Source organism: Bidens hawaiensis, unplaced genomic scaffold, assembly GCF_021521415.1.
Source record: "Bidens hawaiensis isolate Kalapana, Puna unplaced genomic scaffold, B.hawaiensis_p1.1 tig00054082_1, whole genome shotgun sequence".
NCBI lineage: Eukaryota > Viridiplantae > Streptophyta > Magnoliopsida > Asterales > Asteraceae > Bidens > Bidens hawaiensis.
In genome coordinates, this window is record NW_027499746.1 from 52,707 (window position 1) to 73,763 (window position 21,057).

The 21,057-nt window shown below is 35.9% G+C and overlaps 1 protein-coding gene across 1 annotated transcript; it reads right to left on the reverse strand.

Moving 5' to 3' along the window:
• Positions 1-303: 303 nt before the first annotated feature.
• Positions 304-1,035, reverse strand: LOC143600428 (uncharacterized). The gene has a single exon (XM_077078124.1). It carries the CDS (start codon positions 1,033-1,035, stop codon positions 304-306), a length of 732 nt encoding a protein of 243 aa, XP_076934239.1.
• Positions 1,036-21,057: the final 20,022 nt, after the last annotated feature.

Here is a 21,057-nt window from a genome sequence, read left to right on the forward strand (position 1 = left end):
GCTAATACCTTATATATCCAAAGATTTTCCAACCAATGGCTTTCTTATGAGATTTGAGAACTTCGAGTAGTCTTCATTTCTCATTGCTCGAAAGGTCGGAAGAAATGATGACAGGAAAATGAGAATCACCTTCAAGGAAAGTGTACTCGAGGTATTTGGGTAATTATTTGAGTTCTAATGGAGGCGAATCTTCAATAGAAGGTTTGGCTTTAGGTTCTAGATCTCTGTCTACTGTTTCAAACATCTCTAGCTAGTTGCTTTCTTCTTCTTCCCCTTCTTGACAAACAACTTGATCCTCTGAACTTATGGTGTGTGCCTTCTCCTCGATAATTTGTGTTTCACAAGCTTTGTTTTAGTTTTTTTTGGTAGGTGGCAACTCACTATTGATTCACACATATCTAAGAAGTATGCGGGATCATCAGTGTACTGTGATGTTTCATATATTTGCTCGAAAGTTACCTCCTCATCCTCTACCCTGAGAGTGAGTTTGCTGGTGCAAACATCTATGAGTGCTCTAGCGGTAGCTAAAAATGGTCTTCCTAGGATAAGGGATACAGAGTTGTGTTCATCCATGTCTAGTATTACGAAGTCAACTGGAAAGAAAAATTTGTTGATTTTGACTAACATGTTTTCAACTATGGCTCTTGGGTATTTCACTGATCTGTCGGCTAGCTGAATGCTCATACGGGTGGGAGTAGGTTCTCCAAGTCCTAGTTTGGAGAACACCGTGTAAAGCATTAAGTTGATTCTAGCTCCTAAATCGGCTAAGGCATTGTTAAAAAATAAGTTTCCTATCAAACAAGGGATAGTGAAGCTTCCAAGGTCAGTCATCTTCTTTGGAAGCTTGTTCTGGAGAATAGTGGAGCATTTTTCACTGAGTGTTACATGTGATATTTCTTCTAGCTTTCTTTTGTTGGATAGATTTTCCTTTAAGAACTTTGCATAGTTTGGCATTTGGGAAATGGCTTCTATGAATGGAAGGTTAATACGCAATTGCTTAAATAGTTCTAGATAAAGGCCATATTGTGCCTCCATTTTTTCCTGCTTTAGTTGGGCTGGATAAGGAATTGGTGGAACATATGGTTTCATAGTTTTTTTGACAGGTTTTGGAGCAGTTGGATTCTGATCGTTGGGTGTGTCAAGAACCTCAATATCACCTTCAGATTGGATAGGTGTGACTTGTGAGTTGTTTGTAGCAGTTATACCACTTCTTAGGGTTATGACATTGGCTCAAGCATTGGGATTTGTAAATGTGTTACTAGGGAGTCCTCCATGCTATCTCTTGGAAAGTAGCTGGGTTAATAGACCTACTTGGTTTTCAATGTTTTGCAAAGAAGCCTTCTGGTTTCTTAGCTCTACTTCGTTTTTCAAGAATCAGTATACAATCAATTTGTTTGAAGCTTCAGTACTTGCTATGAGTTGCGTTAGAAGAGTCTCCACTATAGATATACCATATGGTTGTTGGATGGTGCTTGCACCTAGGATATGATATAGAAGTTTAGGTTGAGAGGGTTGGTTGATTAACAGGTCGTTTATCAAATGCAGGTGGAGCTTGATTGTTGGCTCCATTCCTCTAGCTGAAGTTAGGGTGGTTTCTCCAACCAGGGTTGTAAGTGTTACCATACATATTATTCTGTCGACCTACGAAATCACATTCTTTGATGGTCATACTTCGACGGTACTTGACCTTGTGATTTCCCCCACACCTGTCACACTTCACAAATATGAGATAGTTGATAGTAAATCCTAAGTGATATATTTGAATTAGTAAAAACCTTAGGGCGGTGGAGGGTTGTGAAATTAGGAATACCCCTCCACCGTTACAATGGAAATATTTCATATATAACTATTATAAATTCTATATAACTTTAAATACAAACACACCAGGATTAGACATTTAACTTCTGTACACAACGCTAAAACATTCCATTATTTATTATTCAACACCCTTAGTCTATGCTAGTATAATAAAACAGTTGCATACGGATGTACCCACCCGCTCTATTACTAATCATAACAGATGTATATTCTTAGCACAGTACTGCAATTTAAAGTGCCTCGACTCCATCATTAGATGTGTTCATGCCACCATTAGTAACCTGCTGTACATAAACTTACATTACGTTTAATACATAAAATGGCCCCATTCACTAAGTTATTAACGTTATTAAATAATAATATTGTGTGTAGAAAAAAACTAGCCTTATTCGGCATGACACAATTGCAGCCCAGAGAAAAGTTTTGGATATCTAGTTAAGATTTGGGCCCTTACCGCCAAAATATTTTACGAAAAGGCTAGGGAATTCTTCAGATGCTTGTCTCTAAATAAATAACAAGTCTTGATCATTTGAACCTTGTCCCTGTAAGACCCCGAACCCCGGGAGCCTCACAGTTGGTATTCATACAAAATATTATTTAAAGTAATTAAACTTGAAAACGGTTTCTTCCATTAAAACAAACATCTCAGAGTGTAAATTCAGCGGTAAACATAAATAGTGAAGTAAGTTCCCTAAAAACCGGGAATTTTGCCAAAACCAACTTTAAAACACAATTCATGAAACTATTTAAAATCAAATTGTTCAAAGTACATTCTTCCATCCACGTATACCCTTCACCGTCCAAGTAGCTTCGTGCACGTCCAAGCGATAAGGCATCCTCTTCCTAACCTGAAACTCACACTAACATGCACACAAAGTCAGCTTGAGCTGAGTGAGTTCAAGTTTTAAGTAAATAATATCAGTAATAACAAATATGATAGGCATACCAAAAGTTTTTAAAGTAAATAGAGTGCATCTATTAAGTCATCATTACCGAAGACTAAACATTCTCATACATACATATACAAAAGATATATATATATATATATATATAAGCATCATTTCAAGTACATCCCTATATATATAACAATATATATATATATAACATCCACGTATAACATCGGGGTCGAGCAAACGTACAACCCAAACACGTAACATCAACGCATGCAAACACAAATTAGGCATACGCAACATCCGTAGTCGAAGCGACTACAACTCCACCAAATATAGGCCAAACAATAATGTATATATATATATATATTTAACATCCCAAGGCCTACCATATACTAGCAAGCCTATATAAAATCGTTTAAAACATTTCCTCAAGTAAGAAAAACACTTAGGTGTGCATGCTAGCCCAAAATTTAAAAGAGTAAAAAGGGCATCATGAACTCACCTGAGATCAACCAAACACCAGCAACGAGCTAGGAAATCTCTAAGTGCACACTCACAAGTAAGGGCCTGTAAATTGTACACAACGCGTTACTAAACTAGACCGTAAGAACACACTTGCCTAACGGGCCGCTCAGGCCCTACAACTTGGCCCGAGGCCCAACCCATACTCTTTTACTTTACCTCAGCCCCTAAAACCTTTCAATTAACCAAATCCACCCTACGATCATGGTCGGGGCTAACCATGATGCGCAACTCACCCGTCGGTATGCAAATCGAGTCGAATACGCGCGTAATAAATCTTAAAACCAATTTTCAAACAAATCAGCCCCAAATGGACCAAATTCCCATCTTAACCTTTTCATACATCATAATTATGTCACCCGAGTTGATAGGATCGGCGGTTCCTTTTTACAACACTCGCTTTAATGTTTAAATGACAATTTGCGCACAACCGACTCGATTAACTAATCACCAACCTAATCAGCCCCGAGTACCAAAAAAATAATTTTCCCATAGCCCTTAAACCCCCCTAGGGCTAAGCAAACTGATTCGGTTGGTCATTCAATCGATTAACGCATCAAACTCAACAATTGACGATTCTACACCCGATAAACCCTAGTTTTCGAACTAAAACCGATTTACTGACCTAAACACCTTCAATGAATGTGGTTTTTAAGTATGATGTGCCACACATACCTAGGAGGATTTTGGTGCAAAAACCTCACTCAAAACAGTCCCGGAAACTCTCAATTGGACAGCCACCCGGTTAACCTAAAACAAGTCGTTTAACGATCAATACCCGCATTATAAAGGTCAATTAAGGTGTAAAAGACATGGTGAATCATAAAACCGACCTTGAATTGAAGTTTTTATGGCTGAAATTCGCCTGCACAGAAGAAAACTCGCCGGGGGGGGGGGGGGGGGGGTCTGGTCCGATCGGCTGCGCATGGGGGTTTAGGGTTAGGGTTTTTCATTATTTTATGATATAAAATAAATGTTACACATTAGCCCTCAAAGTTTAAGGGATATGGTAACTTGGAAGGAAAGGTTGGATAATTTAACGTACCGAGATGACGTAAAGGCTCCCGAGAAACGTCGGTTAAATCCCGAGAATAATACATACTTTACAAGCTTTAACTCTTGGAACCTAAATTAACGGGCGTTACAGTCCCGAACCAAAAGATTGTGTTTGTTGAAAATAGTCATTTGAAATAATTCTTTTACCGAATTTGTCAACTTGATTTAACGCTAGATCACATCCAAATGGTATTTGGGTATACTCAATCCCTTGTGCAATGTTCATCTGATTAGATATGTTCATCATTGAGGAAGCTCTATAAGTTTGGTTGCTCATGTGATTTTGTGTCTGCCATCCATCCATTGGCAAGGAATGATCCCACGCCGCTTTCTTTTCTTTATATCTCAATATGTCCGTGCGATATTTCTGGTACACCATCAATTTTACAAAAATGAAAATAATTACATAATTGGGCAAGATACATATATTATGGCCTTGCAGAAGAAAGATATAACTAATTAATATGACAATAGCAGTTGGATACTGGAGAGGCTTTTAAAAAATAAGTATTTAAAAATCAAAACTAAAAGCATGTTTCCATGAGTGATTGGTAAATAATTATGACTTCTTAATTTTTATTTTTAAACGGCTAAAGTCTCTTCCTATTTTAAACTATTAACCGAACAAATTCAATTTCAATTTGGATATGAAAACTAACCTGAAGATGACTAGAAACCTGCATTCTTGTAAGACCAGGGACACCCATAAGTTCAAGTATCTTCTTTGGAAACCACTCTAATATGTAAAAACAAATAGTTAACAATAGAATAGAAAGACGTGAAAAAAAAAAGCAAACTACTCGAGTAAAAATATCGAAAGATGAATTATTACTTCCTTCGTCAAGTTCTTTCGTCCACTCCACCCATACCTTTTTCTTGCAAGTATCACCATTATAAGCAGCAGCATCATCATCATCGTCGTCGTCATCATCATCATTTGTTGGAAAATTTTTGTGAAAAAAAATATATATATATATATGTTTAAACTTTGAATTATTTTATTCAAGGTTGTTAGTCAATTAGTCAAATCCATTAAAATGTCCTTAATTTGGTCAAAAAATTAAAGTTTTGGTTAATGGTTCCTTTAATTTGGTCAAAAAATTAAAGTTTTGGTTAATGATGGCTGAATGGTTTCAACTTTCTACTAGTATAAATACCGAGGGAGCTCCTTAGTTGTAGACACACAAAAAACACAAAATTAACACATTCTCTCTTGTGTTTTCTCCAACTTTCTCCATTAAAAATTCCAACATTCTTGATCATCTTCATCATTTTCTTTAAGGTACTATCCAGGTGCTAGAGCCCTCCCCGACAGTACATATTGCTTAGGCCGTTGTACCCTGGGAAACAAAACGGGGAGAGACCCGGAATTTGTTTTAAGGGCCCTGTGTAAAACACGATCCTCGGCCACAAAGACTACGACACCATTCTTCTTCTACACCTTTCTTGCATTATTTTATTTCAATTGTATTGTAATTTTGATTTTTTCCGGTGTAATTCATATTGTAATTTACTTGCTTTCCTAGATAGGTTTGATTCCTTGTATTGTAATCATTTTATTAAAAGTGTTTTATTTTTATACGCGAACGGTTTCCTACAATCCTAAAACAAATTTTATAAAAATCAGCGTTCGTGTATTCAAAACATTCTCGTGTGACTCAAACTAGTTATGTTTCACGCGGTTGTGTTTTTAAAAACATTTTTTTTTCCGTTTCTATTCAAAGGAGCGACTTTGTAGAAATGGAAATCGGTTACAATTCGGATTTTATAACGCTAAACTCTTGAAAAACCCATTGTTTGGTCCCTTCAAAGTTGGACTTAGAACACCTTCGGTGGGTTAATTCGAGAGTTCGGATTAAAAAGTTTTGCGTAACTTTAATTTAGTGGGAGCGACCACTATTAATATTTCCGAAAAACTAACTTAGCATAGTTAATTTTTTAGAAAAAATGGTGCAAGGCCCCGAACCTCGGGAACCCTACAGTTGGTATTCATACAAAATACTTGTAAAAATACTTAAACTTGAAAACAGTTCATTCCATTAAAACAATCAATTCAGAGTATATTTCAGCGGAAAACATAAATAATAAAATAAGTTCCCAAAACCCGGGAATTAAGCCCAAAACAAATTTAAATGTATTTGAAAAAACTTTTAAAAATAAATGTTCAATATTTAAATCTTCCATTCACGTATGCCCTTCACCGTCCAAGTAGCTTCGTGCACGTCCAAGCAGTAAGGCATCCTCCTCCTAACCTGAAACTCACACTAACATGCACACAAAGTTAGCTTGAGCTGAGTGAGTTCAAGTTTTAAATAAATAACATCAATAATTAATAATCATAATAGTCATTCCAAGGATTTTAAATATAAAAGGGATACATCAGTTAGGCTATCATCATCAATAAATAATCATCCTTATATATACATACATATATTATAAACATCTTTATAAGTACAACCCTATATATATATATAACATCAAAGTAATAACATCAGGGTCGAGCAAACGTACAACCCAAACACGTAACATCTCATCCAACGTATGCAAACACAAAGTAGGCATACGTAACATCCGTGGTCGATAACGACTACTAACATCGCCAAAATATTGGCCATACAATAATACATACATACATACATACGATAATAGCATCTTAAGGCCTACCCTATACAAGTAAGCCCATCCAAAATAATTTTAAACATTTCGCAAAGCAAAATCGCTTAGGTGTGCATGCTAGCCCAAAATCTTAAAAGAGTATAAAGGGGCATCATGAACTCACCTGAAACAAGACACGTATTCACCACGAGCTAGAGAATCCGTAAGTAATCCCAAAACTCAAACACTTGTCGGTTTACATTCAAACATTACTAACGACATCGAAAGGACTCATTTATCCTACGAGACGTCCTAACATGGTTCGAGTTACCTAAAGCCTCGACCTCATCAAACTAAATCACAACAGCCCCCAAAGGCCTCACATTCACCAAAACGACCCTTAGGTACTCCCGGGAATAAAGAATTCCCAAATTACCCCCGGAAGCACTAGGTGATACCAATACGCGCGTTTAAGAGTCGTTTATGTAACGCCCGTTAATTTCAGTTCCAAGAGTTAAAGCTTGTAAAGTATGTATAATTCTCGGGATTTAACCGACGTTTCTTGAAAGCCTTTACGTCATCTCGGTACGTTAAACCATTTAACTTTTCTTCCATAATGCCTTATACTTCTATTTGGAGGAACTTGGATGTAACTTCTTATATTATAACATAAAAATAAAAACCTAACCTTAACTCCTTTAGGCGCAGCCGATCGGACCAGTAACCCCCTGGCGATTTATCTTCTGTGCAGCTAAGTTTGAACCGTAAAAACTTCAATTCAAGGTCGGTTTTATGATTCCCCGTGTCTTTTTCACCATTAAACCCGTTATTGAACACGTTAGGATTGAGTTTTGATGATAACAGTTTGCTGACAGATTCGTATACGTTTATTGTAGGGTCTGTAAAGCGATGATAATCAATTATTTTTTATCGATTATTCTTTTCATAATGTTCTACTTTGAGTCTAGTTTCCAGAAAGGTATAATATGTAATTTTTGGACGAGATTTGAATGGTTTTTATGAATTTATAAGATCGAGTGTCAAAGCTGATGCGGGATGATGGATTCTGGTCTGTCTTCCCGACATCATAACTCTTTTTCAATAAGTCCAAATTAGTTGGTTCCACTTCTGGAACTTAATATTTTGAATTAAGAATCAAAATCAATTGGATTTTTTTAATTTGGTTTGGTAATGAATTTTATAAAAATAAAACAATTTTGTTGCGCACTGAAATAGCTGCACGTACCTTGCTGTGTTGGAGAAATTTTTATAATTTTTTTGTCCAATATAAAAATATAATAAAAACATTTTTGTAAACCTAAGACATTTATTAAAGTCTGGTAAAAATTTAATAATTTATTTCAAAGTTTATCCTATGTAATTAAATGCATCTTCGCATGCTAAAATCTACACGTTTTACTCGTTATTGATCGATAAGTTCGTTTTAGGCTTAACCGGTGGATGTTCAATTGTGTTCTTGTCGGGGCTGTTTGAAGTGAGTTTTTGCACCCCAATCTTCCTAGGTATGTCCCGTTTATCATACTTAAGTATTGTGTTCATTGGTGTTCGTTAGATTGGTCAACTAGTTGTAGTTTGATTTTTATGTTCGGTTGACTAGAATTGTAGTTTGGCGCGTTTAACGCGAGGGTTGAAGTGATTAATGACCAATTCAGCTCGGGGACACTTGGGTTGATGTACGGGCTGTTGAAAAATCATTTTTACAAGTTATGGGGCTGAATTGGTTGTCGGTTACTCCAACGGGTCGGTACAACGCGCAATTTCGTTTATCGAGTAGTTGGTGCGTTGTACTTGCGAATTACCGACCCATTTGACTCGTGTAGCGTCGTGTGGACTTGTTTGCTGTGATTTTATCATGTTGGGTCCACACGGGGCTGAGTTGGATGTTAATGGCCTAATCGACTCTTAAACGCGCGTATTAGTATCAACTAGTGCTTCCGGGGGTAATTTAAGAATTCTTTATTCCCGGGAGTACCTAAGGGTCGATTTGGTGAATGTGAGACCTCGGGGGCTGTTTTGAGTAAGTTTGATGAGGTCGAGGGTTTAGGTAACTCGAACCATGTTAGAACATCTCGTAGGATAAACAAGTCATCTTAATGTCATTAATATTGATTGAATGTAAACCGACAGGTGTTTGAGTTTTGGTATTACTTAGGGATTTTCTAGCTCGTGGTTAACCCGGGTCTTGTGTCAGGTGAGTTCATGATGCCCTTTTTACTCTTTCAAGTTTTGGGCTAGCATGCACACTTAAGTGTTTTTCGTACTTGATGAAATGTTTTAAACGATGTTATATAGGTTTGCTAGTATATGGTAGGCCTTGGGATGTTAAATATATATACATATATACATTATTGTTTGGCCTATATTTGGCGCAGTTGTAGTCATTTCGACTACGGATGTTGCGTATGCCTACTTTGTGTTTGCATGTGTTGATGTTACGTGTTTGGGTTGTACGTTTGCTCCTGATGTTATACATGGATGTTATATATATATATATATATATATATATATATATATATATTGTTACATATATAGAGATGTACTTGAAAGGATGTTTATATATATATATATATCTTTTGTATATGTATGTATGAGAATGTTTAGTTTTCGGTAATGATGACTTAATGGATGCACTCTTTTTACTTTAAAACTTTTGGTATGTCTATCATATTTGTTATTACTGATATTATTTACTTAAGAACTTAAACTCACTCACTCAAGCTGACTTTGTGTGCATGTTAGTGTGAGTTTCAGGTTAGGAAGAGGATGCCTTATCGCTTGGACGTGCATGAAGCTACTTGGACGGTGAAGGGCATACGTGGATGGAAGAATGTACTTTGAACAATTTTCTTTTAAATAGTTTCATGAATTATATTTTAAAGTTGGTTTTGGATAAAATTCCCGGGTTTCAGGGAACTTACTTCACTTTTTATGTTTTCCGCTGAATTTACACTCTGAGATGTTTGTTTTAATGGAAGAAACCGTTTTCAAGTTTAAATATTTTCTTAAGTACTTTGTGTGAATACCAACTGTAGGGTTCCCGGGGATCGGGGCCTTACAGTTTAGGCCGTTAACATCCAACTCAGCCCCGTGTGGACCCAATATGATAAAATCATAGCCAACCAGTCCACACGACGCTACACGAGTCAAATGGGTCGGTAACTCACATGTACAACGCACCAACTAATCAATAAATGAAATTGCGCGTTGTACCGACCCGTTCGAGTAACCGACAACCAATTCAGCCCCATAACTTATAAAAATAATTTTTCAACAGCCCGTACATCAAACCAAGTTCCCCCGAGCTGAATTGGTCGTTAATCACTTCAACCCTCGCATTAAACGCATCAAACTACAATTCGAGTCAACCGAGCACTAACAATCAAACTACAACTAGTTGACCAATCTAACGAACACCAATGAACATGATTTTTAAGTATGATATACTCGACATACCTAGGAGGATTTTGGTGCGAAAAGCTCACTCAAAACAGTCACGGAAATACTCAATTGGACAGCCACCTGGTTAGCCTAAAACAAGCCATTAATCGATCAATACGCATGTTATAATGACCAATTATGGTGTAAAAGACTTGGGGAATCGTAGAACTAACCTTTAATTGATGTTTTATGCTCACACCGTGGCCGGAGAAAATCGCCGGAGGGGGGGGGGCTATGAAGCTACCGATCGGACCAAAGCAATAGGGTTAGGGTTTTTTTTTGTTTATTGTTATAATATAAAAATGTTTCATCCTAGCCCCTCAAATTTGAAAGATATGGCAACTTGAAAGGAAAGTTAAATGTTTTAACGTACCGGGATGACGAAAAGGTTTCCGGGAAATATCGGTTAAATCCTGAGAATTATACATACTTTACAAGCTCTGAATCCTTGAACCAAAAATTAACGGGCGTTACAAATGGCATCACCTTCATCGAGCAAGGTTACCGGTACGCCTTTGTCCGTTATGGTAGGAGCGACTACCATGGCTAATCATGCTGAAAACCCCAAGAAGTTCTCGGGTTTGCACTTTAAACGGTGGCAACAGAAGATGTTCTTCTATTTGACCACCTTGAACCTTGCGAGGTTCTTGACAGAATCCGCTCCCCTAGCCACTAACGCGGAGGGGGAGACCGACGCTAAAACTTTGAGTGCGGTATATGCGTGGAAGCATTTGGAATTCTTATGTCAAAACTATGTGTTAAACGGTTTAGTTGACGCGTTGTATAACGTGTACTCTTCAATAAAGTCTGCCAAAGAATTATGGGAGTCTTTAGACAAAAAGTACAAAATGGAGGATGCGGGAACAAAGAAATTTGTTGTCGCCCGTTTCTTGGACCATAAAATGATTGACTCTAAGACTGTAATTAGTCAAGTCCAAGAGTTTCAAGTTATACTTCACAACATCTTTGCTGAGGGAATGACACTTAGTGAGACATTTCAAGTGGCAGCGATGATTGAAACATTGCCTCCTAGTTGGGTTGAGTTTAAGAATTATCTTAAACACAAGCAAAAGGAGACGACCATTGATGATCTTATTGTTCGACTTCAGATAGAAGAAGACAATAAGAGAGCTCAAAAAGGCAGCCTAGTGGATGTTTCTGCCAAGGCTAACTTAGTTGAGTACGGTCAATCCTCCAATGGGGGCAACAAGGGCAAAGGCAAAGGTAACAAAGGGAAAGCAAAAGTGGACCTTGGCGTGAAGAAAGGGGCTGTGTAAAAGAAGCCTCCACCTTTCCAAGGACCTTGTTACAACTGTAACGAGATGGGGCACCGGGAGAACCAGTGCAAGAAACCGAAGCGCGAGCGCGGGCATTTGGTGGACGAGGATGGCACTCCTCTCGTGGTGATGATTACCGAGGAAGCAACTTTCATCGAGGAAGTCAAAGTTGTGGGAGACGCTCCCAAAGGGTGGTACGTTAACACCGGTGCAACCCGCCATGTTTGCGGCAACAAACAACTCTTTAAGAATTTCAAAGAGGCGGCAGGTGACCAGAAGCTTTACATGGGGAATAAAGCGACTGCGGACATCATGGGGGAAGGCGATGTGGTCTTGAAGTGGACTTCTGGCAAAGAGCTCACGTTTACCAAAGTTCTCTATGTTCCCGAGATTCACAAGAATCTTGTCTCGGGATGGATGTTTAACAAGCACGGATTTCGCTTGGTGATTGAATTGGATAAATTTATTTTATCGAAAAATGGAATTTTTGTCGGCAAGGGTTATGCCGACAATGCTATGTTCAAATTGAATGTAATTGGTGTCAAAAATTCTATGAATAAAATTGCCACTTCTATTTACATGATTGAGTCATCAAATTCTAATTCTTGTGTTTGGAATGGTAGACTAGGAGATGTAAATTTTAATTCAATTCGACATTTAATTAAATTAACTAGCATTCCATGTTTTAAAATCGATTCAAAATATAAATGCGAAACATGTGTTGAATCCAAACTAACGAGAAAGCCTTTCAAATCGGTTCAACGAATAACCGAACCCCTTGATTTAGTCCACGCCGATGTGTGCGATTTAAAACCAACTCCCACAAGAGGTGGAAATAAGTATCTCATCACGTTCATTGATGATAGTACTCGTTATTGCTATGTATACTTACTTAAAAGTAAGGATGAAGCAATAGACAAGTTTATCTTATATGAGGTTGAAAATCAACAAAAACGGAGAATAAAAACTTTGCAAAGTGATAGGGGTGGTGAATATGTTTCACCATTTGCGGAAATATGCGCAAAAAGTGGCATAATACATGAGTCTACCCCACCTTATTCTCCACAATCAAATGGCATTGCGGAACGAAAGAACCGTACATTAAAAGAGACAATGAATGCCATGTGGATTAGCTCGGGCGTGAGCTATGACTTGTGGGGGGGAGGCTATTCTCTCGGCCAATTATATCTTGAATAAGATACCCCGCAAGAAAACGGACGGGACTCCTTATGAGTTATGGAAGGGTAAAAAACCTTCATACAAATACATTCCGAGTGTAGGTGTGCCTTGCCAAGGTGACGGTTCCACCACCAAAGGCACTAACGATAGGATCTAAAACCGTGGATTGTATATTCATTGGATATGCACACCATAGTAATGTGTATAGGTTTCTTGTACATGAGTCCAAGAATCCCAGTGTACATGAAGGCACTATTGTTGAGTGGAGGACCAACGATTTTTTCGAAAATGTGTTTCCCTGTTTAAGGAAAACACATGCAAGTTCATCAAGAGCGATTGATGATACTGTTCATGATGAGAGATATGAACGACCCGAAATTGAGGAAGGTGAGCTTAGACGAAGCAAAAGACCAAGGATTGAAAAATCCTTAGGTCTTGATTTCGTGAGCTACATGGTTGAGGGTGAGCCCAATACCTACCACGAGGCGGTTACCTCCACGGAATCACCTCAATGGAAAGAAGAAATTAAGAACGAGATTGATTCTATATTGCAAAATCATACTTGGGAGTTAGTAGATCTTCCGCCAGGTTGTAAACCCCTTGGATATCGTTGGATATTTAAAAGGAAGATGAAAGCTGATGGAAGTATTGGTAAATGCAAGGCAAAGTTAGTGATCAAAGGATATAGACAAAAAGAAGGTCTACACTATTTTGATACTTACTCACCGGTAACGCGAATAAACTCAATAAGGTTGGTTCTTGCAATCGCGGCCTTACGAAATTTAGAAATTCACCAAATGGATGCAAAAACCGCATTTCTAAATGGAGATTTAGATGAAGAGATTTACATGAAGCAACCCGAGGGTTTCTCCGCCCAGGGAAAGAAGGCAAAGTATGTAAACTAGTCAAATCATTGTATGGTTTGAAGCAAGCTCCAAAACAATGGCACTTAAAGTTTGATCATGTCATGCTTGACAATGGTTTCAAAATAAACGAGTGTGACAAATGTGTCTATGTGAAGGACACGCCAAGAGGTTATGTGATTTTATGTCTTTATGTAGATGATATGCTTATCATTGGGAATAATGATACTATGATTAAATCTACAAAAGATATGTTGAAAGCGAGGTTTGACATGAAAGACTTGGGTCTCGCGGACGTGATTCTTGGGGTTCAAATTACTAGAACCCAAAATGGTCTTGTATTGAGTCAATCTCACTATGTGAATAAAATTCTTGAGAAATTCAATAAGGATGACACGTGTGTCGCGTCAACTCCAATTGATACGACCCACCATCTATCTAAAAATAGAGGCGAGGGTGTTACTCAGTTAGAGTACTCAAGAATTATTGGTAGTCTAATGTATCTTATGACATATACTCGACCCGATCTAGCTTATGCCGTGAGTAGGCTAAGTAGATATAATAGTAATCAGAGCGTTGAACATTGGAAAAGTATAACACGGGTTCTAAGGTACTTAAGATACATAAGAGACTATGGACTCCGTTATAATCAAGATCCAGCTGTGATTGAAGGATATAATGATGCAAATTGGATTTCAGATATAAAAGATTCTAAATCAACAAGCGGATATGTATTCACACTTGGTGGTGCAGCTATTGTTTGGAAGTCTTCTAAGCAAACGGTTATAGCTAGATCCACGATGGAATCGGAGTTTATCGCCTTGGATAAATGTGGTGAAGAGGCGGAATGGCTACGTCAATTTATGGAACATATTCCAATATGGCCAAAGCCTTTGTCGGCTATTTGCATACATTGTGACAATCAATCAGTGATTGGTAGAGCCCATAGCGTGATGTACAAAGGCAAATCAAGGCATATTCGACGTAGACATAACACGGTACGACAACTACTCACAACAGGTGTTATCACGATTGACTATGTGAAGTCAAAGGATAACATTGCAAACCCGTTAACAAAAGGCTTAAGCAAAGAGTTAACAAGTCGTCAAAAGGAATGGGACTAAAGCCCATGGGAAAAGGGGACATGAGGGAAACCTAACCTAGTTGACTGGAGATCCCAAGATCTAGGTTCAATAGGACAACTTAATCATGAAACCAAGGGTGGTCACTGTGGGGGAGTACCCCAAACCAAACTAAAGGGCGTTGCGTGTGCGCGCGTCCTAGTCCATTCCATTAAGTGACACATGTTGTAAGGATAAGCATAATAAAGGTTAATGATTTGTGGAAATCAACAAACCTGTTGCTTTTAATTATTCAAGCGAGAATCACCTATGTGAGAGAGAACTAGGGTCGGTTCTAATGGATTTTGGGGCAAAAGTCCTAGAGCTCTCGCTAAACCAGGCTAGTGTTCCAGAACCATAATAGGACACGACAGTGAGGGGTTGGCCAGATCAGGGAGAGTATTGTGTGAAGTGTGTTGTCGTCTACATAAATAGGGGTATGATCAAAGACATCGTGTCTACACACCGCTAGGAGACTAAGTATGCTTCACAAAGGAAGGTTCAAAGGGTAACACCTACCTATCTTGCAATGCTCAACCGTTGAATTGAATCTAAGAAACTTGCATGTATGGATTGATCTCAATGTGAAAATGAATGAGTTATGTTTTCACATGTGGGGGATGTTGGAAAATATGTGGAAATGAATAAGTTTTGTTTTCACATGTGGGGGATTGTTGGAAAATTTTTGTGAAAAAAAATATATATATGTTTAAACTTTGAATTAAAATGTCCTTAATTTGGTCAAAAAATTAAAGTTTTGGTTAATGATGGTTGAATGATTTCAACTTTCTACTAGTATAAATACCTAGGGAGCTCCTTGTTGTAGACACACAAAAAACACAAGATTAACACATTCTCTCTTGTATTTTCTCTAACTTTCACCTTAAAAAATTCCAACATTCTTGATCATCTTCATTATTTTTTTAAGGTACTATTCGGGTGCTAGAGCCCTCCCCGATAGTACATATTGCTTAGGCCGTTGTACCTTGGGAAACAAAACGGGGAGAGACCCGGAATTTGTTTTAAAGGCCCCGTGTAAAACATGATCCTCGGCCACAAAGACTACGACACCATTCTTCTTCTACACCTTTCTTGCATTATTTTATTTCAATTGTATTGTAATTTTGATTTTTTCCGGTGTAATTCGTATTGTAATTTACTTGCTTTCCTAAATAGGTTTGATTCCTTGTATAGTAATCATTTTATTAAAAGTGTTTTATTTTTATACGCGAATGGTTTCCTACATCATTGTCATTGTAATCATCTTCACCATCGGATGATATGTGGACTCGCTTCCTTTGTACTTCAGTATCTTGTCTTGTTTTCTTCGTAATCAACTTCTTATTTTTACATTTTTCACGCATATGCATTCTTCGTCTAATAACGTCCTGACGTATAAGCCCCAAGCCTCCTTAGTAAGTGGCCTCTTGGAAACAAGAAAAGCACCACTCATGAAAACTTCATGCATGAAGGCATCATCATCTTGCTCAGACATCACTTGAGTATAGAGCAAATTAAAATTGAATGAATATTTAATTTACGGCAGAAGCATGAAATGTTACACCAGAATTATTTAGGTTTAAATAAGAAATCAAGCCGATAGAGTGATAAAGACTCACCAACGGATAGTAGATCCATGTTGTCTGCTACTTTCAGAAATTTATGTATATTCATGCCAATCATGTCTCTATCTATCATGAGGAGGTCATATTCGTTGTTCTTTTGTGTCAACAATCTTAATGCCGCAGCAGAATGATCCACACTCGTAACTAATAAAAATAACGTTAGATATAAATATCTGGAACCGGACAAGTATCTAAAAGTTAAGTCGCATGATAGTGTTTAAAGCCCAATTTGAATCAATTGTACCTTTTTTAAGTTGAAAACAATGTATGGATGCAGTTTAATATTCTTAATTGTCAACTTTTAGAAATTTATGAAAAGGGTAAATATAAATAAAAAATTAAAAAATATAAACCAATATGAACCAACACATCTACCCTCTTTCAACCAATAGGTTGACTTCAAACCATAAAGTCTAAAAAAACAAAAAAAAAACACCTTTTTAGATTCACTAAACTTCAAACGATAAAAGGTGATTGGATTATAGGTGGCAATGACAATAGTTCTGACCAAGCTTAATAGGAGAACCTTAAAATGCAAATAGAGATAAAATGAGAAGTGTACGCGAGAACGATTTTAAAAAATATTAAAAAATTATAACTTAGAATATAAATAAAAAATTAAAAAATATAAAATGTTTCCTCCATCATTCCCATTCCAAAAAAAAAAACCCACGAAAAGACATGCTGTCGAGAAAAAAGACACAATGACGTAAATAAACAAAAAAAACACAATAATAAATAAAAAAGGATACAGTACATCGCAAAATATAACGCAATGTCAAAAAAATATAAAACAATGTTGAGTAATATAACGCAGTATTAATGAAGAAAGACACAATATAATGAAAATAGACACAATCAATGACGAAAATAAATACAAAACACAATGATAAATAAAAAGACACTGATTTGTTTTTGCTCAGCATTGTGTTTGCTTTTTTTAGAACGAGGAAGACGGTAGAAATATTTTTGTGTTTTTACTTATTTTAGTTTTTATTATTAAATTTTGAGTTTTGATTTTTTTATTAATTTTTTATTATTTTTTTGAGTGATTTTTTTATGGCTACAAATATATTCTTCTCATCTTTTTAATTTTTGTCTCATTTGTAGATAATATGACCTGTGCTTAATAATAATAATAATAATAATAATAATAATAATGAATAATAATAATAATAATAATAATAATAATAATTTACCATTTCATCAATAAATTATAATTATAAATACTAACATTTACTAAATTTATTTTTGATTTTTTTAATTTATTAATTTTATTTTTTAATTAATTCACACATCAACCTAACCATTATACTAAACATGTGAAACTTTTTTTTTTGGCCTTTTGTTTGATGCACATCGCAGCTTGAAGGTTTGGAAACGTGAGTTTGAGCGTTTCATAATAAATATCAAAGGCACGTACATGTTTTGATAACCTTTTGATTATGTTATGACTATATTTTTGGATACTCTTGCATTTACTATTGCGAACATATTGAAAACGAAAGTTTTTATGCCAGCAATGCACGGGCTTTTACTAAAGGTAGCGTTTGTTATGCATGAATGTCATTGGAATGAAATAAGTAATTATGATGGCATGAAAAAATGGTTGTTTGCTAGTCAATGGAATCATCCAATATCACATAGAATCCTATTCCATTAAGCCATTCCTTCCCACCCACCCCCCTCCCTTATTCCTTTTTTTTTTCATTTCATTCATTAATCATTATTCACCTTACTCTCTTAAAAATACCCCCTAACCACCACCATCGCCACATCCGCCATCACCACTTGATCACCGTCGCAGCCACCACTTGACCACCACCGTCGCCACGACCACCACCATCGCCGTCCACCACCTAACCACCAACGTCGCCTCCACCGCCACTTGTGTCTCCGTCACCACCGTTACCACCACCACCACAGTCATCACAACCACCTGATTGGCACCGCCGTCCCCACCACCACCACCGTCGTCATTGCAAATTAATTTTGGTAATTTTTTTGTATTTTAAGATAGTTTAATTTTATTATTATTAATTTTTCACTCATGCGTTTTTTTTTCTATCAAGCAACATATAGTAGTAATTCAGTCAATTCTATAGGTTAATCAAACAAGACAAAAGAATGGTAATAATCCATTTCATTTATTTGTCCATTCCATTCCTTCTTTCATTTCATTCCGCCTCCATTCAATTATCTCCAACCAATCATAAAAGGAACAAAGTAAAAAAATTAACGTTTTTGAAAATTTTATGTTAAAAACAAGAAATAAAAAAATATTTAAAATGTTTATCAACATTCAAATGAAAAAAGTGAAGTAAAAATATAAAGATTTGTTAGGGGTGAGAAATAATTGAACCATTAACCAAAACCGAACTACAAATCCATGAACCCAAACTTAAACAAAAATCGATTAACCAAAATCGAATTAAATGAAAATTGGTTATCTCTGTGTTTTTTGTACCTTGAGTTAACCGAAACTACCCAAACTAAACCAAACTGAACCATTCAGATTTTCATATATTTTTAACTTATATACCGCCAATTTTGTACCTTCAATTAACTGAAATCAACCAATAATCGAAAATCGGTTATCATTTTTACCCTCAATTAACCAAACCAAACCACTCATATTTTCATATATTTGTAACTTCTGTACCTCCATTTGATGTATTAAATATTCTATACCTCAATTTCATGTATTTCATGTTTAATGAGTTCATTTTATGTATTTATGCCTCTATTCAATGTATCTATATCCCTACTTCATGTATTTATGGCTCCATTTTATATAATTCTAAGCAATATTTTCAGCACAAATTTAGTTTTGGTTATTAATCGAAAGTAACCGAATCAAACCAAAACCTACAAACTAACTGAACCGAATTAATCAAAAAGGTTAATAAAGTTGATTAATCGATGACTCAGTTTAGATTTAGGATGAAAATTGAAATGAATCAAACGTTACACACCCATAGTATTAAGGTAAAATTCCCAAAATGACCATTTTATTGAAGGAAATTCCAAATATATCACTCCTAATTCAAGTTTCTAGGTTTGTCAACAAGCTATCTCGTCGTCGACGACCTGGTAGACAATCGAGATGATGAGTTAATTACCCAACGGTAATGCGTCGTGGCCTACCCGTGTTAACTACTAACGCGTCGTAGCCTACCCGCTTTAACTACTAACGCGTCGTGACCTACCTGTTTTAACTACTAACGCGTCGTGCATATTCTAGACATAAAATGGTAACTAAATTCATTCCCTAATTCAACTCTAGTTTCTTTTTCTTTTTTTCTTTTTGTATAATGATTTCATGGTTGTATATATGTTTAATGTGTATGCATTAGTTACAAGGTACAAAATAATAAGTTGAATATACCTCTTTACTGTTTAAGACATGGTAGATAAATTAATAAGTTTAACTACAAACATTTTTTGGTTTCTTAAAGGTGTTTACAATGTTATGTTAAAAAAACAATCTCATTACATTCTTTTGGCATTTTATTACATATCGACAAGGGAAGCGCCACCATTACAAGCGCGTTGTTAATCCCATCACATCTAAAATTAACGGTAAATATGACTTAGTTTAAATTTAGATAGAATTAAGTCGGACATAGTCTGACTAGATTGGACCAACGGGACTCTCCAAATTAAAAAATGCAATAGCTAAAATACATGAAAGTCGTTGTTAAGAAAAATAAGATAAAAAGTGCAATCATACATATATTCATAAAAAGATTTTAATAATTCTTCTAATATTTAGTAGAGAGAGAATGCAATTAATGGATTTATGTACTGCGTATCAAATGAAAGTATCTTATCTTATACATTATTAATTTTCAATACAAAATACCTTCTATATTTTAGAATAACAAACTTACATTCAAGCAAAAATCTTCATTTAAATAAAAAAATGGCACAAATTAATCGCAAAGCTACTTTGCACTTATTAAACTAAAAGGATAAATAGTAGACCGACTTAATATGAAAAATTCAAATCATTATAGGGTTTTTTTTTCTTTTTTTTCTTTTTTTTGCGCGTGGTACTAAGAATAAAAATATATGCATGAGAACAAAAAAACTAAATGTTTCACTTAAAAAAGTATGATTACAATTGCTAACCAGCAAAACTGAATATAGCCATAGGAAATATTTATTATAAGAACACCAAATAAAATGTAAAAAACATGTGAAATATCTCAACGTTGAAATTGATTTGCTATAATAGAAATTAGATCGATACCAAAAAAAAAAAAAAGAAAAAAAAAAGGATGCGTGTTTGGATGTGGTCAACAACCAAAACTTTGATTGGGGTGGTCGACGTTAAAAGCCCATCTTTCCTTGTGTTTAGAGAATTTCGAAAAGAATCGTCCAACTTAGACATTCTTTAAACAAAAGCAAAGTATAGAAAGGAGAGAATGATATGTTGAAGTGTTAAACAAGGAGAGAGAACGATAAGAGATATGTTGTAAATGAAATTATGTTGTGAAAACAATAGTAAACCAGAAAATACAACTTATCTTTTATTTTATTTTTATTTTTATTCTTTTCATGAAGCTAAAAATAGGTACCTGAATTTATAGTCATTTAATGCTAAAATACGATACAAATTACAAGTGTAGAAACTACTAACTGGT

What these genes read in the sequence shown, in the direction of transcription:
- LOC143600428 (XM_077078124.1), bottom strand. Translation starts at nt 1,035, where the DNA reads ATGGAGGCACAATATGGCCTTTATCTAGAACTATTTAAGCAATTGCGT.